The 25822-nt window shown below is 37.7% G+C and overlaps 1 protein-coding gene across 1 annotated transcript in view; it reads right to left on the reverse strand.

Moving 5' to 3' along the window:
* The window catches only part of LOC126253645 (cyclin-dependent-like kinase 5), a 46552-nt gene extending 21064 nt beyond the window's left edge, over positions 1–25488 (reverse strand). Inside the window, exons 1-6 of the mRNA XM_049955148.1 lie at positions 25403–25488; positions 25168–25256; positions 24869–25062; positions 24592–24679; positions 13947–14118; positions 2134–2345 (exon numbers count right to left, since the gene is read on the reverse strand). Of these exons, the coding sequence (XP_049811105.1) occupies positions 2134–2345; positions 13947–14118; positions 24592–24679; positions 24869–25062; positions 25168–25256; positions 25403–25439 (792 nt within the window). The 5' untranslated portion in view covers positions 25440–25488. The remainder of the gene's footprint in view (positions 1–2133; positions 2346–13946; positions 14119–24591; positions 24680–24868; positions 25063–25167; positions 25257–25402) is intronic.
* Between the last annotated feature and the right edge of the window lie 334 nt (positions 25489–25822).

Raw genomic sequence — 25822 nt, forward strand, 5'->3', positions numbered from 1 at the left:
TAACGTGGAGTGAACATACAAAGATACTGGCAAAAAGAATGTCACCAGCATGCTACGATCGTAGGGTGTTAGCCTCAGTGCGTAACAGTACACTAAATTCTTAGGTACGGGATTCTTTTCTGGGGATTGAAGGCACAAAACATGTACAAAGTTTTTAAACTGCATAAAAGGACCATAAAGAATAATAACTGGAAGTAGTAACCAGGCTCATTTTAAAGGGCTGTTTAAAAATAAAAAGGGAATCTTTACTGTACCAAGTGACCACATTACCAATATATGGTGCACACCAGGGAAAATATTAATAAATACTCCACTAATAATTCTGTACATAATCATCAAACAAGAGCCAGTTTGGAGTTACATTCATCCGGGAAAAACAAACGAAAGCATTCAAAACAGTATTTCATATTACGGGATAAAACTGCGTAATAGAGCACCAAAGGAAGAGAAAACGACTACTGAAACACATTTGTTTAAAAAAGCCAGCTAGAATGTACTTCAGAAATAATGCATATCACACAATTAAAGATTACTTCCAGGAACAAGAGTAGTGCATAGTAATCACGGTTTATTGCTTTCACAAGGATCATGCATCAAGATGTATAATGCACAATAGCACAGTACATTGAGTTAGTTTTTCAGGTGGACAGTAGCAAAGGGGCACATCTGAATCTTCTCAGTCAAGGAGTCATCTGTAGGTGTCATCAAACAATAGAAGGGAGAACCGATAGAGGTACTCAACGTACCCTCCGCCACAGACCGTCAGGTGGCTTGCGGAGTATGGATGTAGATGTAGATGCCTTAGTGTGAGTGAAAGTGAAGGGTACAACTATGTTTTACATAGTAAGTGACCAGAAATGTCCAAGAGTTATCACCACATGTCTTCAGTGCGTGGACAGTGAAGAAGAAATTAAGTTTTATATCACAAGTTACCCAAAACAATCTGTGGTAAATGAAGATACATTATTCACTAGAGAACTACTGAGAGAGACAGTGCAGCTGTTAGAAGACTGACATTGTGATCAGGAGGATGGAGCTGCTCTGTCCAGTCATCCTGATTTTGGTTTTCCGTGGTTTTTCTGGAACGCTAAGGCAAAAGCCAGAATGGTTGCTTAATCGAGGCCACAGCCAAACAACTGTTCTATCCCCATAGAATACCTGTCCTATTCTCTTAAAGTGTGTTATTTATGCTGTGTTATATTTTGGCCCATTCACTGGAATTTTATTACCTTGACATATCCTGTATCATTGCAAAATGATCCCTGAATGGATGAATAAATAAATAATAAATAAATGTCTGGGATATAAATGGTCTGCAACTTTTTCGTCATAGTTCGCCTTTCACGCATTATATGATTTAATTTTACTATGTTTAGGGGCTCCAAATGTGGTATGTGAGGGTTTTATACTATATTGAATTCTCAAAGTTGGACATAATGTACAGATCTGCACTCCTAATGATCTGTATATTGGCACATTCCAAATCTATGGAATAAAGTTCATTTGAGTTGTATGTACATTTCTTCATATTCCAATTTTCAAAAACATTTGTGTATTTTATTTTTCAACTTCCAATCCTCCTCATATTTTTTCACTGCTCATGTGAGCCATTATGGACTAATCTTACGCTCTTCTCAAAAATTTCTTTTCTGCATATTATATTTCCCTTAATATTATTTCATTAGCAACCAGCTTTTTCAATCAACAAAAAGTATTGGAAGAGCCAGTGTACATGATGAAACACATTACACAGTAATAATATAGGCAAGGGGAAAAGGCACTAGTTACTAGAACTGAATTCTCTCTCTCTCTCTCTCTCTCTCTCTCTCTCTCTCTCTCTCTCTCTCCCTCCCCCCCCCCCCCCCTCATTTGGCATTAAGGGAATTATCTGAAGAAAGAAGAAAGGTTCCAGAAATTACTGTTATTATATTCAGAATAGTGAAGTCATAATTTTGTAAACTGAAAGCGTATAACATTACTTTCGAAAAAGAGGAACTATTTTATGCTTATTTTAAATAAAATCTGGATTTTCCATTGTTTGAAAAACTACTACACTATTTCCCGACTAGAGCAAAATTAGTACTACATTATATGAGTGATCACATGCTGAAGTGAAATCTGATAACTGCTTACCTGTAAAAGGTCCCGACCTTTGGCATTTAGCTTCGGCACTACTTGACTAAATGCCATGCTTGGATGATAAATTGGAAATGGTTTATAATCTGGTAGTTGTGTCAGACCACTCCATGTCTCTTCAGTTGGAGTACCTAACAACTTAAAGATTCGTTTCAGCTGATCTTCGACATCTGAACCAGGAAAGAGTGGTCTCCCTGCATTCGCCAACTCTGGAAAACACATTGGTGTATCAACAAATAACGTTAAAAAATCTGCTGAGCTGCAAAATGTGCACTGAATAAAATTAGTTCAGATAAAATCAAAGTGTCTGAAGCAATTCACAGAAAAAAAAATGATCATTCAGTTTCACCTTAGACCGTTACATAGATGATTCCAGGAGCTAAAAAAGTCAAAAATCCAACAAACATATTACTAAATGACACTGAAATGCTTGTTTCTAAATCAGATTAACAGTAGGCCACTGAAATTCACATGGACTTTTACAGAAATTATTTCCCATCATGCTAAGCAAACTACATAAAATCTAGATAATTATGGGTTTCTCATAGTTTTCTTAAATTGAGTTTCCTTCAAAAAGACAAGACTGATTTCCCTCACCATCCTTGCTTGATCCAAACTTCTGCTCCACCTCTAATAACCTCTTTGTTGACGGGGCATCACATCCCAGACCCTTCATCCTCTATCAAAGCAACAAATACAGCAGTTCACAATATGATTTGCATGTGCACAAATTTTGTTATCTGAGATATTCTCAGTATCACCATTCTCAAAACAAGAACAGTTTTTATTGATCATGTACACAATTGTCAAGATAAATTGTGTCCTACTAATGTAATTTGGCTAGAAACCACAATAAATAATAATAATAATTTGATGTTAAATTTAAGTGATGGTCATTTCTATAACACACAAAATAAACTAGCAGACAGCAAATGTTTGGTCATGTTGATATAAGCCATAGATCACATATGACTGAACAGGAGAGAGAAATAAAGAATAAAAAAATTGCACAGAACCACTCCTTGGGCCTGAAATTTCGTAAAAGAGAAGAGGAAGAAGAAGATTTCTTGAAAGAGAAGAAGAAGATGAAAAAGATGTTGCAGTCGAATCTATTCCAGCTCAGTCTCCTATTTCAGATTTAAGTTTTGGTTGGTTGGTTGGTTTGGGGAAGGAGACCAGACAGCGAGGTCATCGGTCTCATCGGATTAGGGAAGGACGGGGAAGGAAGTCGGCCGCGCCCTTTGAAAGGAACCATCCCGGCATTTGCCTGGAGAAATTTAGGGAAATCACGGAAAACCTAAATCAGGATGGCCGGACGCGGCATTGAACAGTCGTCCTCCCGAATGCGAGTCCAGTGTCTAACCACTGCGCCACCTCGCTCGGTTTTCTAAGTTTTCTTCAGACAATATGTGAGTAGCAAAATTACATTCATGCTGCCACAGCATTAACTGCTTCCCCATTATAGGTTCACACCTCAAAATTCTCCACTTCTATTGAACCTGCTATTGACAGAACTTGAAAACCAATTACAAAACAAGGGAGGAATGAAGAAAGATTAGGGTTTAATATTCTATGGACAAAGAAGTGATTAGAGGCAGAGTACAAACTCAAAACTGAACAAGAGCTGAGAAAGAAACCGAGTGTCTTTTTCAAAGGAAACAACCAAGTATTCACTGTAACTGATTCACGGGGGGGACTAAGTCTAGATGGTCAGACAAGATTTTGGAACACTGCACCTTCTGGAAGCAAATCCAGTATACCAAATGCTGAACCATCTTGTTCGGTAGAGGTAAAATGGGTAGACTTACATTATCTTTGCTCTGACCATGAAGGTCAAATGTTAACAATAAAAAACATGCTGTCCAGTTAGCTTTAGGCAATAAAGCTAACAGAAAAAATTACTGCATCACAGAATAATCTACAATGACTCAATCATAATGTTTAGAAAGAAATTACAGAAAGAATCCTGGGAAAAAATTTATACAGCAGCCAGTGTAGATCAAAAGTTTAAGTATTTCTTAAATAGATTCCTACATCATTTCTTGCAGTCTTATTTTCCACAGAAAGAAATTTGTGTAAAACTGAACAAAAGCAAGCCAGGTTAATGTAGCAGACAAATGCACTCTGTTCAAAACATAAAACATTCTAAGAATAGAGAAGACATTAACAAACAAGAAACAAACAAAAACTGTGCTCCAAATGAAACCGAGACCCACACAGGAGCTACGGCAGAAACGATGATACTTTCAAATCCTTGGCCACTAAATTCAATAATTTCTTCCTCACAGTGACAGAAAATGTCACTGTGCATCGACTAATAAGCAACTGCTTACAGATGCATTAGATGTATATGTGCAGCCTCTGCATGTACCATCAGCTGACAGTAATTTCGAAAACACAATTCCTTAGGAGATAACAGGATTCACCAGGTCACTAAAAGTAGCAATTCTGCTGTCTATGATTGTTTTCTTGCAGAGTATTAAAATCTTGAACCCACTTGAAGGGACTATTTTTATGCTATCTTTGTAATCATTACATATATTATAAATGCAAAAGTTCTGTATATGTTTGTTACTCCTTTATGCTGAAATGGCAGGACAGATTTGGAAGAAATTTGGAATGGATTTAGCTTATAGCATGAATTAACACATATGCTACTTTCAAATGTGTTTAGTACAAGATATTTATTGATCTGAAGCATTCAATGTGAAATTTAGAACAATAATTACTCTTAGAAAGGCAATTTACTTTTTGTCTTTTGAACTGTATTGTATTTGGGAAAATACCTTTATTGTTTAATATGTCATATGTAATATGATTCAATGTAATGAATACAATGCTTAAACAATCCTCAAAGTGTTTAATCCATACTTTCATATAATCCTGTTGCATTTTAGCCACTGAGCATCAGGCTATCTTATAGCTTCTAGACACTTGACCACGGTGGCATTCAAATGCTATATGACAGATGATGTGCATTTACATCTAGAATGTTGTAAACTTTCAGTTAGGCAGGATCTGATTATGATATAAAGGCCTAGCCACTGGTAACAGGCACACACGAGGGCATATAACGTTGTTACTCAAACAAATATAAAATTTGTGCTGCACCAAACTAGAAATTGCTTATTTTCTTTCTTCGCCGAGTTAGTATGTTTGTTCCTCATTTATGGTGAAATGTCTGAATGGATTTGGATACACTTTGGAATGGAAATATTCTATACCATGAATTAACACGTATGTCATATATTACTCCAGAAAGAGTCACTGTACCCATGGGATGGTCAACACGATTACTGTTCCCATGGGATGAGTAACATCACGAAAAGTCTTCCATGAAAGTTAACTACCAAATGAGTGCATTAAGTTTAGTGTACAGATAACAGCACCCAAAGAATGAATCAGTGGGAAACATCAATAAAAAATTACTGATCATGTATTTGGTGGGGTTACAACCTGCCTGTCAATCGACACAGTTATGAAAACAGACAACACTACTACAGACCCTGTAGAGTTTCTAAATTCATTAGAACTGTCGGGGATGCCATCACACTAGTTGGAGCTGAAGGTGGGTGTGCCTGTCACACTGATGCATAACCTGGTTCCACCAAGACTGTGCAATGGCACCATGTTACTATCATGGAGCTAAGAAGGTACATCGTGCAGGCCACCACCATCACTGGCAGAGCCACAGGGAAGACAGTACTGATACCATGAATTCCTATCAAGCCAACAAACTTGCCTTTCCAGTTAAAATGATTACAGTTCCCTTTGAAAGTGGCCTTCTTGATCATTATAAATATGAGTCAAGGACAAACATTAAAAGTGGTAAGTATTCATCTGGGCACATCACGTTTTTCACATTGACAACTCTACACTGGCTGCTCACATGTATCAAGAGCCAGAAATCTATACATATTCGCAGAGTCTTGGAATGTTGTTCACAGAGACATATTACAGTATTTTTCTGGCTCTCCATAAACACCAATACAATTATGATGTTTTCCATGCTAGGCATCTCACAAACAATCTTGAAATTATTTACTCTCTTTCCTGGTACATTTTGTAATTCACTACTCAAACACGTAAAAATTTTTACCTTAAGTAAACATGTGAGCTATGAGCAATGCATACTGTGCCAGCTCATCTCATTGTCTCAAAATTTGCCACCCCCCTCTCCCCCTTATGATGCCACACTTTGCTGAGCTGCAAGTGGATAAATGTTGCGATAGTGCATACATGTGAATTGTGAGTTTCAGCATTAACATTTCTTTATAAATAATTGTTTAACTGCAGGTAATACCATGGGGTGCAACTAGTCAGTAAGTAATTTAGGGCATATTTCCTGACAGACTTAAATATGCTGCAGTAGCACCCATCTATAAAACTGGAGATAAGCAAACCACTTCTAATTACAGACTCAGTTCACCTCTTAAGATATTTTCAAACATTTTTCGTAAAGTGTCAGAAAACTGACATATATTTCTGAGTAGAACTTTTTAAGTACTATAAGTTGGGATTTGTCAAGGATTCTTCACAGAGACCATGATACAAGACCCAAAAAATGAAGACCTAGCAGACCAAAACAAGAAAAGTTATCCTATTGGTATATTCTGTGATCTTGCCAATGTCTTCTATTCTGTGGACCAGTTACAAAACAATATTTTAAAATGTTGTGCCGGCGGTAGCATAGCTACTAGCAGAGTCACCCAAGCCAGATTGGTCATGACTGAGGAGTGTGAAACCAGCTTCCCTAGTGGAGTAAACCTAATACAAATTCTGGTCCTCCAGGTTGGGGATTGGGTGTGGGGCTAATAACCCCATACTGTAAAAAAAAAAAGAATATTACAGAAATTCAACAAAGGATATAATTAAAGAACAGTTCTACAAAGACTTGGCAAAAGTATGCTGTGCAGTACCTAAATATGACCTGACGCTAGCAGCAGGAGATTTTAATGCAAAAATAGGGAGGAATGAACAACCATATGGAGTTTCTGTAGAACATTCACTACACGAAGAAGACAACAAGAATGGATACTTACTATGTCAATTCAAAGCAAGAAATAATATGATTATTAAAAGTACCTGCTTCCCACACAAAAGGATCCATCTGGGTATTTGGAAGTCTGTAGTCAATGAAGTAGCCAATCAGATTGATCATATTTTAGTGACTGACATGTCAGTTATGAATGTACGGAGCTGCAGAGGAACAAACTGTGACTCAGACCACTCTATGATAAAATCAGTCTTGAGAGAGAAACTAACAAATGGCAACGACAACAGAATAGGCAAAAATGATGAAATGGGTTACTGCCAAACTGAAAATCCCTGATGAAGTAAAAAAATACCAAGTAACACTAAGCAGAAAGTTGAGCAATGAAGAGACCACAGTAGGAATAGACGAAAGCTGGAGCAGGATTGAAAAACCCATTAAACATGCTGCAGAAGAAATAATAGGCATAAGAAGGAACAGAAGAACCCAGGAATAGTTTGACAAAGATTGCACGTCATCAATAGAGAAAAAGAACAGGGCAAGAACAAAAGTGCTACAGAGAGAAACCAGGAACAATGTGGAACAATACAGGGTGGACAAAAATTGTGTCATGAATTTTAACCCTGGATATACGATACCAGTAGGAACTGAAATTACTAATGTTATATATGTCGACAATGCACAATTTTTAAACTACGGAAACTTGGCACCATGCGCTCCGATTGGTTGTGGGATTGCCCTGTTGCCAGATGCTCTGGACAATGTATGACCGCAAATGCTTTGCCTGTTGGAGATTGCAATGTATGTGTGAACTGACAACCACAGCGCTGCCCGTCAACCGACAAATGGCAACAGGACAATCCCACGGCCAATCGGAGCATGTGGCGCCAAGTCAGATTAAAGGAAGACACCAAAGCAATTCAAAAGCTGGCTGCTAGTTTTGTTATCAGTAGGTTCGATTAACATGTAAGTATTATGGAGATGCTTCGGGAACTCAAATGGGAATCTCTGGAGGGTACGTGATGTTCTTTTCGAGGAACACTACTGAGAAAATTTGGAGAACCGATATTTGAAATTGACTGCAGAAGGACCCCACTGCTGCCAACGTACATTTCGCATAAGGAGCACAAATATAAGATAAGAGAAATCAGGGCTCATATGGAGGCATACAGACAGTCATTTTTCCCTCACTTTATTTGTGAGCGGAACACAAAGATAAATGATTAGCAATGGTACAATGTACCCTTAGCAATGCACTGTACAGTGGTTCGTAAAGTATGTATGTATTTAGATTTGGATCAATGGCGGCAAGCAAGTGTCATCTGTAGCAACTCAGGCCAAAGCAAGTGTCTACTCCCCAGTTGTGTTTGACCCAGTAGAGACCCTAGTTGGGTCACTATCAAACCCAGACATCACAATTGTAGACAAAGTACAATTTATCATCATCTTTCAGCCGACATACTTAATACAAATTATTTAGTCCATTGTAGAAGGTATAAACTACAAATGGACCTCCAGCACTCTTTTTGGACTTCTGAAGGTGCTCAGGTTTCTACAAAGAAAAACAGGAACTGTTTTTCATAATGGCCTGATACCAATCCTAACGAGTCTCACAAGCTGCGACATGGTCGCGAATAAAACAGTGACCTAAATATGGAACATATTTCCTTTACAGCTGCTGACAAGATGACTCTTGCATACGCTGTTATTTGTATATATTTGACAATGCTGGTGTTAATGTTGTGTTTAACATTTGACGATGCCACTATGGATGCAGTACATTAGGACATGTTCTTATAGAACAAATCTGAAGATGATCATATAGACCGAAACCAGTAGTCTGATGACAAAAAAAATTTGTGATCATAGATGTAAAATAAAGGGAATTAAATCCTCACGAGGATGACCATCCTTAAGTGGAGTTTTCAATGAATTTTGCTTAACATACTGCAGTACCAATAACTTAAGTTTCTATCTGTCACATGGATACTCCGTTTCTGTATGAGCAATTAAACAACGGGCCATTGCAGTTTCAATACATGGAGTAAGAGCTTGCAGATGCCCAAGGCCTAATTTATCCAATGATACCCTCCAACCAAAGAAGAAATTAGAATAAAATTATGCAAATCCTGTATCAAGGCTCAGATTTAATTTCTTCTTTTTATTCCCTATTTCCAGACTCTCAGAAAAATACAATTTCCACCCTTTAATTCGCTGGTATATGACTGATTTTAGCACACCATCAGCTGCTTCTGGTTCCCTAAGAATTTTAACTTTATTTATGCACAACTCTTGAATCATCATTTACAGCATAACTGCAATCTGGAAACTTTGCAATGTAGGTTGTTGACAATTTTTCAAAACCTGATATGGAATAATATCATATTGTTTTGCAATCTCCACTCAGTATCTGTACCCAGTTACCTTGCTTTGTAATTTTTTTGAGGGTAAATGTAAACATATAATGGTTCTTATTCGGCATGAAGGTAAGTAATTTCATTGTTATAGCCTTGTTTGGAAATGATAAAATAACTTAATAAACCATAAATGTGTTTGGTTATCACTGTTAGCATTCAACCGCAATTCTTATACATATATTTTAACAACGCGTTTCAAGAGACAATGCTCTCATCATCAGGTTGTAAAGTCTATGTCATGAAATTAAATGGACTAAAAGGACAAAATACCATCACAAATAGTTGGAAAGTCCATAGAGTAAAACAGAATTAAAAGTATATTGGACTGTGGGTCCTCGTCTTACATTGAAGTTGTTGACACAAGTCGATGACCGTCCCATAGCTACCAAGTATGCTGTCGCACTGTGCCGGCTCGGGAGCTGTTGTGGACTGACGTGCCTAGGTGTTGTGGCGTGGTTACAGCTGTGTGCTTGACGGTAACGCTATGCTATTGGGCGCCTTATTTCCTTTTGCATGGGTCTGCCATCGTTAGCCTTTAGCAACTCCGTCAGTGCCATGCTACAAGTTTAAAGTCGCATACCTACCCTAAAGTAATTCTAAAAACCCACTAAAAAATCTCATTTCTTTAAAATTATCTTGTGCATTTAGAATATTGCTTTGTTTCTTTTCATGGATAGCTATCTCGAATTCCTCTAGTAAATCAAGTTTCCTCCCTTTCTTTTCTACATGCAATATTTCTACGTTATCTTCTATGCTATCAAGGGGATGGCCTGTTTCGTATATATGGTTCGCAACAGCTGATTTGTCATAATAAGCGCAAAAAGAAAAAACCTGATGGAGAGAAAGTGAAAATTATCACAATGCCATACTACGGAACAGTCTCACAAAAGATAGCAAATATTTTTAAGCCATACGATGTTAAAATAGCTTTTCAGACTAATAACCTAGTGAGGTATAGCCTTAAGCACGATATTGGCGAGAAGAGAAATAAGTTTGAAAGATCGGGAGTTTATAAGATTCAGTGTAGAACTTGTGATGCAAAATATATAGGGCAGACAGGAAGATCATTCGCGATCCGGTATAAAGAACATAAAGATGCATTCAGGTTAGGAAATTATGACAAATCAGCTGTTGTGAACCATATATATGAAACAGGCCATCCCCTTAATAGCATAGAAGATAACGTAGAAATATTGCATATAGAAAAGAAAGGGAGGAAACTTGATTTACTAGAGGAATTCAAGATAGCTATCCATGAAAAGAAACAAAGCAATATTCTAAATGCACAAGATAATTTTAAAGAAATGAGATTTTTTAGCGGGTTTTTAGAATTATTTTAGGGTAGGTATGCGACTTTAAACTTGTAGCATGTCACTGACAGAGTTGCGAGAGGCTAATAATGGCAGACCAATGCAATAAGGAAATGAGGCGCCCAATAGCATAGCGTTACCGTCAAGCACACGGCTGTAACCATGCCACAACACCTAGGTACGTCAGTCCACAATAGCTCCCGAGCCGGCACAGTGCGACAGCATACTTGGTAGCTATGGGACGGCCATCGACTTATGTCAACAACTTCAATGTAAGACGAGGACCCACAGTCCAATATACTTTTAATTCTGTTTTACTCTATGGACTTCCCAACTATTTGTGATGGTATTTTGTCCTTTTAGTCCATTTAATTTCATGACATAGACTTTACAACCTGATGATGAGAGCATTGTCTCTTGAAACGCGTTGTTAAAATATATGTATAAGAATCGCAGCTGAATGCTAACAGTGATAACCAGTATAACGACAACTGCTACCTCAACTCCATAATGGATTATATTAAATATAAATGTGTTTAACTTACCAATTAATAAAAGGAAAAAAACACAATTTTCCCTCTTCCAAAATATGGAGCTAACAAACATCAACATAAAAGATCAACAATTAATAAAGTTCAACAATAGAAAACAGAGGGAAGCAATGTCAAAATATGAAACAATGGCTGAAAACAATACTGCCTCCAACTACACCAAATGTCTCTTCAGCAAAATTTGATACCTGCTGTTTCCGATTGCCTTTAGCTGACAAACAGTCCTCCCGATCCTAGTAGAATTGACCCTGTCAAATTTTTGGGCCTAAATTTGGACAAGAATTTAAACTTAGTCCAAATTCTAAAGGTGGCAGGGGTAAAATATAGGGAGCGAAAGGCTATTTACAATTTGTACAGAAACCAGATGGCAGTTATAAGAGTCGAGGGGCATGAAAAGGAAGCAGTGGTTGGGAAGGGAGTGAGACAGGGTTGTAACCTCTCCCTGATGTTATTCAATCTGTATATTGAGCAAGCAGTAAAGGAAACAAAAGAAAAATTTGGAGTAGGTATTAAAATCCATGGAGAAGAAATAAAAACTTTGAGGTTCGCTGATGACATTGTAATTGTCAGAGACAGCAAAGGACTTGGAAGAGCAGTTGAATGGAATGGACATTGTCTTGAAAGGAGAATATAAGATGAACATCAACAAAAGCAAAACGAGGATCATGGAATGTAGTCGAATTAAGTCGGGTGATGCTGAGGGAATTAGATTAGGAAATGAGACACTTAAAGTAGTAAAGGAGTTTTGCTATTTGGGGGGCAAAATAACTGATGATGGTCGAAGTAGAGAGGATATAAAATGTAGACTGGCAATGGCAAGGAAAACGTTTCTGAAGAGGAGAAATTTGTTAACATCGAGTATAGATTTAAGTGTCAGGAAGTCGTTTCTGAAAGTATTTGTATGGAGTGTAGCCATGTATGGAAGTGAAACATGGACGATAAATAGTTTGGACAAGAAGAGAATAGAAGCTTTCAAAATGTGGTGCTACAGAAGAGTGCTGAAGATTAGATGGGTAGATCACATAACTAATGAGGAGGTATTGAATAGAATTGGGGAGAAGAGGAGTTTGTGGCACAACTTGACGAGAAGAAGGGATCGGTTGGTAGGACATGTTCTGAGGCATCAAGGGATCACAAATTTAGCATTGGAGGTCAGCGTGGAGGGTAAAAATCGTAGAGGGAGATCAAGAGATGAATACACTAAGCAGATTCAGAAGGATGTAGGTTGCAGTAGGTACTGGGAGATGAAGAAACTTGCACAGGATAGGGTAGCATGGAGAGCTGCATCAAACCAGTCTCAGGACTGAAGACCACAACAACAACAACAACAACAACATGTGCATATTGGATATTTGCAAGTACATCATGTATCTTTGCATTTGCTATGCATATATTATACAGTGCCTCTGACATGGACACACATGAAATTGCATACCACAGTTATTTTGGATCTGTTATAAGGCATAATATTGCTTTTTAAGGAAGCTTTCGTAATATAACACATATACTGAAGCTCGATAAAAAAAGTTATCACAAAATGTATGTTGCCCACCCAAGTGAGTCATGTCATCCATTATTTAAAGCCTGCACCCTCTAAGTTGATATAATCATCTTTTTATACAGTGAAGCCGAATTATTTGTGGAAAATCATTCAGATCATTTGTATAGTACAAAAAAATAAGTTAGTTTCACAATTCCTGTCCACTGATACAAATTATTTTCTGAGAATCCTCAACATATGGGAGTGAAACTCTTGAACAGACAAAGACAAGAATGTTATTAACATGAACCTCTACTGAAAAAGAAGCTACATGATACTCCACTACAGAAATCTTATCACTCAGTGAATTAGTTTATGAAGGATGGATCGATAATTTAAGCAGGATGTCACTGGTACTTAACATCTTATTATGGAAATGCAACTCCTTATTCTCAGGATAAAATCTTAATTTTAGAATGCTGTTCCGCCTCACTTTATACAAATCAATTATATTATCAATTTTTGGTGTCTCCTGTACCCTAACAAGATGTTTAATAAGCATCTATTATGTGATGCATAAACAGTTACTCACAATTCATATGATTGTATGTGGTAAACAAAAATCTTACGGCATTAATAACATTCCCCTTGGATGGATGTAGCCTTACCTTCCTAATGGAAAGCAGAGGGTCACAGATTCTTGCACAGGAATAAGGCTGACCTCAGAATAAGGGACCATAATATAAGTAGTCCCCCAAGGATCAATACTGGGTCTGGTCTTATTCTTAAACTACAGAAATGATCTTCCAACGACTTTAAAAAGCAGATCAAAAATGTCGTGACTGCTGATGACACAGGCATACTAACATAGGTTTAAACTCAGTTTCACCAGACAGCCCTAAGGTTATCCAAGCAGGCTACATTTTTCATGCAGATTTTGCCTTCTTTTACAAGTTTCAGAGTGGAATTGTGTATCTTGTGCAAACATATTCAACAAGCTCCCCTCTCACACAAAGCATTAAATTGGGAATTTCAAATTATTCTGAGTAAAGTGCTTACCAGCAAAGATGCAGCCTGCAGACCACATGTCAATAGACGTAGTGTAAAGTTTGGCACCAAACAGGACATCAGGAGGTCTGTACCACAATGTCACAACCTCTGCTGAGTAGCATTTGACAGGGATACCAAAAGCTCGAGCAAGACCAAAATCTGCCAACTTTAATTCACCATTCTGGGGACGGAATACAAGACAGTAAAACATTCTTGTACAGTTAATTCAAAACATTTGAATTACATCACACAACAATTAATAATATTTTACTAATGGCATATGGAACAAATTATTCCTTTATCAATTCTCACATTACATAAAATTCTAGCCTTGTGCGGCAGGATACAGACCACATTTGCCTAATGCATGCCCTAAATTAACTGAACATTAGTGAACAGCCAAAAAATCAGTAAGGCAGATGAAATTGAATGTTCCTTTCAGCATTTTGTCTCCTACACCCTGACTGACTGCAAAAATAAATCCAACATGATTTACATCCAGTGAAAGACCGTAATCAGAAAGCTAGCAGGAACACAAGGGTAATGAATGCTGATGTAGTACAAGGTTTGAAATTTCTTAAAATTTTGGAGCTCTTTCTTTGTCTTTGCATTATGTAGGCCACAGGTTGTTCCAAGTATCTTTACCTGTTTAAATATGCAAGTCACTTGTTAATCTAACAGAACATGAAGAATGACTATGTATTACACACTTAAGTCAAATTCCATAACTGATGCTACACGAATTATACAACATAATGAAATGTATCACAATTTTAGTTACTTAACATTAAAGTGACAACAAGCCAAAAGCAAATAAGTTACCAGTCTTGTTGATTAGTTGTTACATACTCCCAGTTTCAATACTGGCCCAGCATTTCTCCATATTGCATTTCATAGTATCCTTTTACCTTTTATGTTGTAATCTGTGCATATGGTGTCCAGCCACATGTACAGCAGGCATGATTTACTTGGGAAGATGTTACTTCATCAAAACTGATATTCAATTATTGTCACCTCAATTCTTGTAGCTTTGGCTTCTTCAAGGGCACTGGTTTGGGCATGCCAGTCTTGTCATTTTATTCTCAGGTTTCTGCTCAGACAGCACTGATGATATTTCTCGAAGCTAATTACATGCATCCAGTCACCCAAGTTTTACAGATATAAGTTAAAGTTCATATTAACACAGACTGTTACACATTCAGAGTGCTGATGTTACAATTACTAAAAACCCTTTGCTGTAAGTGAGCAAAGTTTGTGAAAGTATATATATATGGCAATGGACTTCCATATCAGTTTGCACTTGTCCACATGTGAATGGTGATATAGGTAAAATGTTTTATGTCCTGCAGAAAATTGCCACTGTTTGTTACGAAACAATAAACTGATTAGACAGTATACAAATGTTGATACAGTACGTGTGTCTGTCTGCTGTTGAAATAAAGTTCAATGGTTTTATAAGCTCTGTCATGAGGAGTGGGAGGCCTGCTAACCAAATACCAAGCAAGTGAAAATGATACAGTCTTTGCTTACAGGATCTGTACAATGATTGTCAAAGATACGGTTTTCCTTGCCCTTAATCTTTTGAGGTTTAAGTAACCCTCCATCTGTCCTGTGCTCCATTTCTTACTCCAAGTGGCTATTCTGCTTTGAGCAGAATAATGGCTGCGGGCAATTACATATCCATGTGTAACTCCTGTAACTATTCCAAATTGTTCTCCTTGTCCTCTACTAGAGCTAATAGGGAGAATAATGCCTTCCTTGTTGGCAAGCAGCAATTAATAGTCTCTTGACATATTTTTTCTATGGACTGCATCTTCCTTAACTGAGTCAAAGGCCTAGACCAGATCTATAAAAGGCCACGTGCAATCGGCTGTTTTATTCTCTGGACTTCTCTTGCAACTGAGAGCAGAAAAATTTCAAAATACTAACTACAATCAGGCCTATTTTCCTTTTTTAAGACGATGATTACTGTATCTTTGAAGTTCTGATGCTCATACCTTAGTAGTGAGCAAATCTGTATGCACACATAAGGTGGGTGCACTTTTTAAAAAGATATCTGTTGTTGTTCTTGTTGTGGTCTTCAGTCCAGAGACTGGTTTTATGCAACCCTCCATGCTATTCTATCCTGTGCAAGCTTCTACTGCAACCTACATCCTTCTGAATCTGCTTAGTGTATTCATCTCTTGGTCTCCTTCTACAATTTTTATCCTCCACGCTGCCCTCCAATACTAAATTGGTGATCCCTTGATGCCTCAGAACATGTCCTACTAACCGGTCACTTCTTTTTGTCAAGTTGTGCCACAAACTTCTCTTCTCCCCAATTCTTTCAATACCTCCTCATTAGTTATGTGATCTACACATCTCATCTTCAGCATTCTTCTGTAGCACCACATTTCGAAAGCTTCTATTCTCTTCTTGTCTAAACTATTTATCGTCCATGTTTCACTTCCATACACGGCTACACTTCATACAAATACTTACTGAAAAGACTTCCTGACACTTAAATCTATACTCGATGTTAACAAATTTCTCTTCTTCAGAAACGCTTTCCTTGCCATTGCCAGTCTACATTTTATATCCTCTCTACTTTGAACATCATCAGTTATTTTGTTCCTCAAATAGCAAAATTCATTTACTACTTTAAGTGTCTCATTTCCTAATCTAATTCCCTCAGCGTCACCCGACTTAATTCGACTACATTCCATTATCCTCGTTTTGCTTTTGTTGATGTTCATCTTATATCCTCCGTTCAAGACACTGTCCATTCCGTTCAACTGCTCTTCCAGGTCCTTTGCTGTCACTGACAGAATAACAATGTCATCAGTGAACATCAGAGTTTTTATTTCTTCTCCATGGATTTTAATTTCTACTCCGAATTTTTCTTTTGTTTCCTTTACTGCTTGCTCAATATACAGATTGAATAACATCAGGGATAGGCTACAACCCTGTTTCACTCCCTCCCCAACCACTGCTTCCATTTCATAACCCTCGATTGTTATAACTGCCATCTGGTTTCTGTACAAATTGTAAATAGCCTTTTGCTCCCTAGAGAGTATTCCAGTCAACATTGTCAAAAGCTTTCTCTAAGTCTACAAATGCTAGAAACGTAGGTTTGCTTTCCTTAATCTATCTCCTAAGATAAGTCGTAGGGTCAGTATTGCCTCACGTGTTCCAACATTTCTATGGGATCCAAACCGATCTTCCCCGAGATTAGCTTCTACCAGTTTTTCCATTCATCTATGAAGAATTCGTGTTAGAATTTTGCAGCCATGACCTATTGAACTGATAGTTCAGTAATTTTCACATCTGTCAACACCTGCTCTCTTTGGGATTGGAATTATTACTTTCTTTTTGAAGTCTGAGGGTATTTCGCCTGTCTCATACATCTTCTCACCAGATGATTAGATTAGATTAGATTAATACTAGTTCCATGGATCATGAATACGATATTTCGTAATGATGTGGAACAAGTCGAATTTTGCAATACATGACATAATTAGGTTAATTTAACAACATACTTAAGTTAATATAACAACTTTATTTTCAACTTTATTTTATTGTGTTTTTTTGTTTTTCTTTATTTTTATTTTTATTTTTTTAATTTTTTTTAATATTTTTTTGTTTTTTTTCCCTTAATTTATATCTAAAAATTCCTATATGGAGTAGAAGGAGTTGTCATTTAGAAATTCTTTTAATTTCTTCTTAAATACTTGTTGGTTATCTGTTAGACTTTTGATACTATTTGGTAAGTGACCAAAGACTTTGGTGCCAGTATAATTCACCCCTTTCTGTGCCAAATTTAGATTTAATCTTGAATAGTGAAGATCATCCTTTCTCCTACTATTGTAGTTATGCACACTGCTATTACTTTTGAATTGGGTTTGGTTGTTAATAACAAATTTCATAAGAGAGTATATATACTGAGAAGCTACTGTGAATATCCCTAGATCCTGAAATAAATGTCTGCATGATGATCTTGGGTGGACTCCAGCTATTATTCTGATTACACGCTTTTGTGCAATAAATACTTTATTCCTCAGTGATGAATTACCCCAAAATATGATGCCATATGAAAGCAATGAGTGAAAATAGGCGTAGTAAGCTAATTTACTAAGATGTTTATCACCAAAATTTGCAATGACCCTTATTGCATAAGTAGCTGAACTCAAACGTTTCAGCAGATCATCAATGTGTTTCTTCCAATTTAATCTCTCATCAATGGACACACCTAAAAATTTGCAATATTCTACCTTAGCTATATGCTTCTGATTAAGGTCTATATTTATTAATGGCGTCATACCATTCACTGTACGGAACTGTATGTACTGTGTCTTATCAAAATTCAGTGAGAGTCCGTTTACAAGGAACCACTTAGTAATTTTCTGAAAGACAGTATTGACAATTTCATCAGTTAATTCTTGTTTGTCAGGTGTGATTACTATACTTGTATCATCAGCAAAGAGAACTAACTTTGCCTCTTCATGAATATAGAATGGCAAGTCATTAATATATAATAAGAACAACAAAGGACCCAAGACTGACCCTTGTGGAACCCCATTCTTGATAGTTCCCCAGTTTGAGGAATGTGCTGATCTTTGCATGTTACGAGAACTACTTATTTCTACTTTCTGCACTCTTCCAGTTAGGTACGAATTAAACCATTTGTGCACTGTCCCACTCATGCCACAATACTTGAGCTTGTCTAGCAGAATTTCATGATTTACACAATCAAAAGCCTTTGAGAGATCACAAAAAATCCCAATGGGTGGTGTTCGGTTATTCAGATCATTCAAAATTTGACTGGTGAAAGCATATATGGCATTTTCTGTTGAAAAACCTTTCTGGAAACCAAACTGACATTTTGTTAGTACTTCATTTTTACAGATATGTGAAGCTACTCTTGAATACATTACTTTCTCAAAAATTTTGGATAAAGCTGTTAGAAGGGAGATTGGACGGTAATTGTTGACATCAGATCTATCCCCCTTTTTATGCAAAGGTATAACAATAGCATATTTCAGTCTATCAGGGAAAATGCCCTGTTCCAGAGAGCTATTACACAGGTGGCTGAGAATCTTACTTATTTGTTGAGAACAAGCTTTTAGTATTTTGCTGGAAATGCCATCAATTCCATGTGAGTTTTTGCTTTTAAGCAAGTTTATTATTTTCCTAATTTCAGAGGGAGAAGTGGTAGGGTTTTGTCATAGCTGGCTTTCCCAAGGCTATCATTAGTTCTAATGGAATGTTGTCTACTACTGGGGCCTTGTTTCGACTTAGGCCTTTCAGTGCTCTGTCAAAATCTTCACGCAGTATCATATCTCCCATTTCATCTTCATCCTCTTCCATTTCCATAATATTGTCCTCAAGTACATCGCCCTTGTATAGACCCTCTATATACTCCTTCCACCTTACTGCTTTCCCTTCTTTCCTTAGAACTGGGTTTCCAGCTGAGCTCTTGATTTCATACAAGTGGTTCTCTCTTCTCCAAAGGTCTCTTAATTTTCCTGTAGGCGGTATTTATCTTACCCCCTAGTGATATATGCCTCTACATCCTTACATTTGTCCTCTAGCCATCCCTGCTTAGCCATTTTGGACTTCCTGTCGATCTCATTTTTGAGACATTTGTTTTCTTTTTTACCTTCTTCATTTATTTCATTTTTATATTTTCTCCTTTCATCAATTCAATTCAATGTCTCTTGTGTTACCCAAAGATTTCTACTAGCCCTTGTCTTTTTACCTACTTGATCCTCTGCTGCCTTCACTATTTCGTGTCTAAAAGCTACCCATTCTTTTACTGTATATCTTTCCCTTGTATTTGTCAAACAATCTCTAATGCTCTCTCTAAAACTCTCTACAGCCTCTGGTTCTTTCAGTTCATCCACGTCCCATCTCCATAAATTACTATGTTTTTACAGTTTATTCAGTTTCAGTCTACAGTTCATAACCAATAAATTGTGGTCAGAGTCCACATCTCTCCCTGGAAATGTCTTACAATTTAAAACCATTATATAATCTATATGGAACCTTCCAGACTCTCCAGGCTACTTCCATGTACACAACCTTCTTTCATGATTCTTAAACCGAGTGTTAGCTCTGATTCAGTTATGCTCTGTGCAAAATTCTACCAGACAGGTTCCTCTTTCATTCCTTACCCCCAGTCTATATTCACCTAATACTTTTCCTTCTCTTCCTTTCCCTACTATTGAATTCCATGCCCCATGACTATTAAATTTTTGTCTCCTTTAACTATTTGAATAATTTCTTTTATTGCATCATACATTTCTTCAATCTCTTCATCATCTGCGAAGCTATTTGACATATAAACTTGTACTTTGTGTCTATCTTGGCTAGACTAATGCATTCACTATGCTGTTTGTATTAGCTGATCCATGCTCCAAGTTTTTTATTCATTATTAAAGCTACTCCTGCATTATTCCTATTTGATTTTGAATTTATAAACCTGTATTCACCTTGCCAGAAGTCTTGTTCCTCCTGCCACCGAACTTCACTAATTCCCACTATACATAAGTTTAATCTATCCATTTCCCTTTTTAAAGTTTCTAACCTACCTGCCCGATTAAGAAATCTGACATTCCACACTCCGATCCACAGAGCGCCAGTTTCCTTACTCCTGATAACAACGTCCTCCTCAGTAGTCCCCGCCCGGAAATCCGAATGGGGGACTATTTTACCTCCGGCATATTTTACCCAAGAGGATGCCATCATCATTTAAGCATACAGTAGAGCTGCATGCCCTTGGGAAAATTACGGCTGTGGTTTCCTCTTGATTTCAGCCGTTTGCAGTACCAGCACAGTAAGGCCATTTTGGTTAGTGTTACAAGGCCAGATCAGTCAATCACCCAGACTGTTGCCCCTGCAACTACTGAAAAGGCTGCTGCCCCTCTTCAGGAACCACACATTTGTCTGGCCTCCCTAAAGATACCCCTCTGTTGTAGTTGCACCTACGATACTGCTATCTGTATCACTGAGGCACGCAAGCCTCCCTACCAATGGCGAGGTCAATGGTTCATGGGGAGGAGGGGGGAGGGGAGGGGGGAAGAAGATATCGGTAGGAATTCCATTCTTGGAAATGTTTCTTCCAATCACCTTTTACAGAGCAGCTGCCTTTCGGAAAAGTACCACCGTCCCTAGATCTTATGGGGTTGAGGCTTATGAGTACATGGGCTGTACTCTGTCTTGGTAGCACCGAAGGAAGTTTGTATGGTTTTGGTTTTTCAACCGGATGTTCCTTTTCTCAGGATTTAAGCATCCATCAGTGACTCTTCAGTTCTGAAGTTCACCTGTGTTCTGATATGGTTTCCTGATAATGTAGTTCCTTGGAAGCAGACTATGGTTGTTTTGCCACACAGCAAATGCTGCCCTCTTACTGTCCATGAGACTCAAAATTTCATGGCCATTTTCACTGAATTAATCAGGTACGATTATTCTTCACGTATGTGTAATGCAATCTATATGAATGCTTTAGCCTCAATTTCAGTGCTGGATACTAATTAATAAGGCAGTATACAAGGAAAGAGGGAAAAGCAATCACTCTTCTTAGCAGTTGAAAATAGTATTAATCTGAGGTTAAAACTGAAGTACACTCAGTAGAAACTGCTAGTCACAGTCTAATTTTTTTTTTTTTTTTTTTTTTTTTTCAGGAATGCGATACAAGGTCTGTCTATAAAGAATCCGACATTTGATTTTTCCGCGCAAAATAGAGACGACAGCACGGCACCATTGTACACAGTAAAGGAAGAGACCTATATGCGCACGTGTGAATTTTGTCCCTGCCTTCCAGCGTGTCAGTCGCTGCCCTTCGGTCACTGAGTGAGGTGCTACACAACTTGTTCATCGGATTACCGATTCTCTCAAGATGACTAAATGTGTTGAGCAAAGATACAGCATCAAATTTTGTCAAAAACTTGGTGATTCTCGAAGCGAAACAATTCGTAAGATACAGCAGGTGTTTGGAGAAGATGCGACAGGTATAACACAAATTAAGGAGTGGTTCAACAGATTCAAAAAAGGCCGCACGTCAGCAGAGAGTGACCAGCGTTCTGATAGGCTCCAAACAGCTCGGAGTGCAACTGTTGTTGAGAGGGTGCAAAATTTGGTGATGGCAGATCATTGTTTGACCGTGCGGGAGATTGCCCAAGAAGGTAGAGTGAGTAAAGATTCTGCACATGCAATTTTTGGTGATGATTTGAACATGCACTAAGTGGCTGCAAAATTCGTGCCCAAGTTGGTGTCGCCAGATCAAAAAGGTCTCCGTTTTGACGTTGCACAGGACCTTCTGGTCACCATCAACACTGATCCTCGGTGTCTGAACACCGTGATAACTGGAGCTGAGTCATGGGTGCCTGTGTACGGCCCAGAAACAAAAAGACAGTCATCGCAATGGAAGCATCCCGAGCCTCAAAGGCTGAAGAAAGTGTGGCAGGTGCAAAGCAAAATCAAGGTGATACTGCCTGTCTTCTCTGATGTCTGTGGAATTGTGCATCATGAATACACACTGATACACACTGTAAGGGCAAAGAGTGACAAAGGAGTACTATCAAGATGATCTCCGGCAACTCTGTGACGCAGTTTGGCACAAAGGTATCTAACAATAGTATTGCACATATTATTTCCAGTATATACTGTGTTAAAATTAATTTAAGGCAAAAGTTTTAAATGTTGATTCACCAATTCCCTGATCAGCCATAATAAAACAGACGTTGGAACAAACTTTATTAGTGAAACATTCCTAGTGCTTTATGACTGTGCCACGTGGGTGCCAATTGCTGTACTTCAGATTTGTTTCTATGTGATGCCTTCAAAGGAGAAGTAATTGTGAGTGAGGATATAATTAGTCATGGCGACCAGGAATGAGGTTATACATCTGGAGTCAGTCAGGTATTATAGTGACGGGCAGAATGCTGTGTTGTACGGGAACAGGAACTCTTTTTCTGTAGGAGGGTTAAGTCTGGCCTCTGAAGCTAGAGAGTGGTCTTTTGTGTGTGTGTGTGTGGGGGGGGGGGGGTTCTACTTCAGAAGGTGTTTTGGCCAAAAGCTTACATATATAGTAATCTTTTTGTTGATCCTGTCTGTGATTCAATGCCTCCTCTATATGGTTAGAAGCAATGTATCCTTTTCATAATACATTACTCCATCCTGGATTTTCCATTATTTAGCTTATAGAATCAGTATACAACATTGCTATCCTGAGTGAAAGTGAAGAAGAATTACACAATCTGCTGAATGAGATGAACAGTCTAATGAGTACAGAATATGGATTGAGAGTAAATCAAAGAAAGACCAAATTAATGAGAAGTAGCAGAAACGAAAACAGTGAGAATCTTAACATCAGGGTTGATGGTCACGAAGTAGATTGAGTTAAGGAATTCTGATACCTAGGCAGCAAAATAAAGAATGACGGACAGAGCAAGGAGAACATCAAAAGCAGACTAGCACTGGCAAAAAGGGCATTCCTGGCCAAGAGAAGTCTACTAGTATCAAATGCAGGCCTTAATTTGAGGAAGAAATTCCTGAGAATGTATGTTTGGAGCAACTCATTGTATGGTAGCTCAACATGGACTGTGGGAAAACTGGAACAGAAGAGAATCGAAGCATTTTATATGTGGTGCTACAGACAAATGTTGAAAATTAGGTGGACTGATAAGGTAAGTAATGAGGAGGTTCTGTGCAGAAACGGAGAGGAAAGGAATATGTGGGAAAGGTTGACAAGGAGAAGGGACAGGATGACAGGACATCTGTTAAGACATCACGGAGTAACTTCCATGGTACTAGAGGGAGCTGTAGAGGGTAAAAACTGCAGAAAAAGTTAGAGATTTGAATACATCCAGCAAATAATTGAGGATGTATGTTGCAAGTGCTATTCTGCTCTGACATGAAGAGTTTGGCACAGGAGAGGAATTCATGGCAGGCCGTATCAAACCATTGTGTTAAAAATGAGTGAATTTAACCCAGTTGCTGCAAGAATTAATCAGGCATGTTAAGAACATCTGAAACACAATTTCTATGAAAAACATCTTCATATGTAACCAAAGTTGCTATTTATTATCTGGCTAACTCATTCCACACATGGCTTGCCCTTCTGTCATCACGTCTTTATTATACAGTATTATATAAGGACAGCGAATCAATATCTTATATTCATCTGAAGTTTTACTTAACAGAAAGCCTTCTGTAACCATTATCATCTACAATGTTAAGTAACTACACTACTATGATAAACTTGAGTCATTCACACAAAGCATGTGCTATTTCACAAGAGTTGGGTTTTTTGGGGGAAGAGACCAAACCGCAAGGTCATCGGTCTCATCGGATTAGGGAGGGATGGGGAAGGAAGTCGGCTGCGCCCTTCCAAAGAAGTCATCCCGGTATTTGAACACATCATGAAGAAATTGAAGCAAGAGTCACAAAAATTTACTATAATGAAACTCTTCCATAATATGAGGTTAATGGAGCAGCAAGCAAAATATGACAGGACACATCAAATTAATATAACATTGCAACATACATTATTTTCATTTTTTCACGCAAGTGTAAACTGTTTGATGTTGGAATTGAATTAAAACCTCATTTTCATGACATGAATGCTTCACATTGATATGTATTCAACAGTGCTTGTGAAAACAACTATACAAACCTTGTTAATAAGTAAATTCTGTGGCTTGAGATCTCTGTGGAGAACGTTATGGCTGTGACAAAAGGCAAGGCCTCGTAGCAGTTGATACCTACATAAGAAAATTAAAATGTTGCTACATTTAGTCAAAATCCACAGACATTCATTGGCACAATATAAACCATGATTTACTGTTATTACATAGCCTCACAAAATGTAGAGGTCATTTATCATCAGTTAGATAAGTAATAACGCGCAAATCTCATAAATCTTTGTATGTGAAGCAATTGCGTGTACTTACATGAAAGATTTCACTACATCTGGATCTATTTCCCCATTTAAGCTATCAAAATATTTCTTTAAGTCTTGATCACAATGTTCAAACACCAACGTTAGTTTTTTATCGCTGTGGAGCACATCATACAACCGTACAATATTCTTGTGTTTTAGTTCTTTTAAGAGGCATATCTCACGTAACGCCGATGAAGGTACACCCTAATTAACGACAACAACATTAATATTCACAACTGCAAAGCACTGTACTGACTTGATACAGTTCCGACGTTCTCTCTGCAGAAAACAATTCAACAAAATACTTGCCTCATCATCATCGTCTAAACGCACTCTCTTTAAAGCGACAATTTCATGCGTTTCGCGATTTTTTGCTTTAAATACAGTTCCGTAAGTACCTGTAACAAAAGATTAAATCTCAAGAGTGTAAACAAAAACACTGTATGACGATGTCAATGACGATAATCACGTTTTTCAACAAGAGATTTTCCAGTTTAACAGAATTTCCCGAACACTATCTACTAAAAAAAAATTATGCTCTTGCCTTCGCCAATTTTCTCTAATTTCTCATATTTTTGCATATTCAACACTGACAGCTATCAACACCTCACACTGCTACCAACCTTCCTGTACATAAACAAAACAAACCCTGAGTTTATCAACGCCATCTGCTCAGACATTACCAACCACTGAAACAATATCAAGGGTGAACTGCCAGTCAAAATGCATTTCGTTTTGATAAGTATAAAATTGTGCAGATAATATTTTTCCTGATCGCAGATCATATCACAGTTAGAAGGAACTACTATAATGTGTACAAGCAGATTTAAGAACTGATGGAAAGTAATTTCTTCTGAAGCTAAGATGTAGCTTATTTTACGACGATCGTTTTCAACAGCAGCTTGGTATCGTCATTTCATGTTCGAGCGTAACTGAGTATAAACGACATTACTATTAGATTACT

This window comes from Schistocerca nitens, chromosome 4, assembly GCF_023898315.1.
Source record: "Schistocerca nitens isolate TAMUIC-IGC-003100 chromosome 4, iqSchNite1.1, whole genome shotgun sequence".
In the NCBI taxonomy this organism is placed as follows: Eukaryota; Metazoa; Arthropoda; class Insecta; order Orthoptera; family Acrididae; genus Schistocerca; species Schistocerca nitens.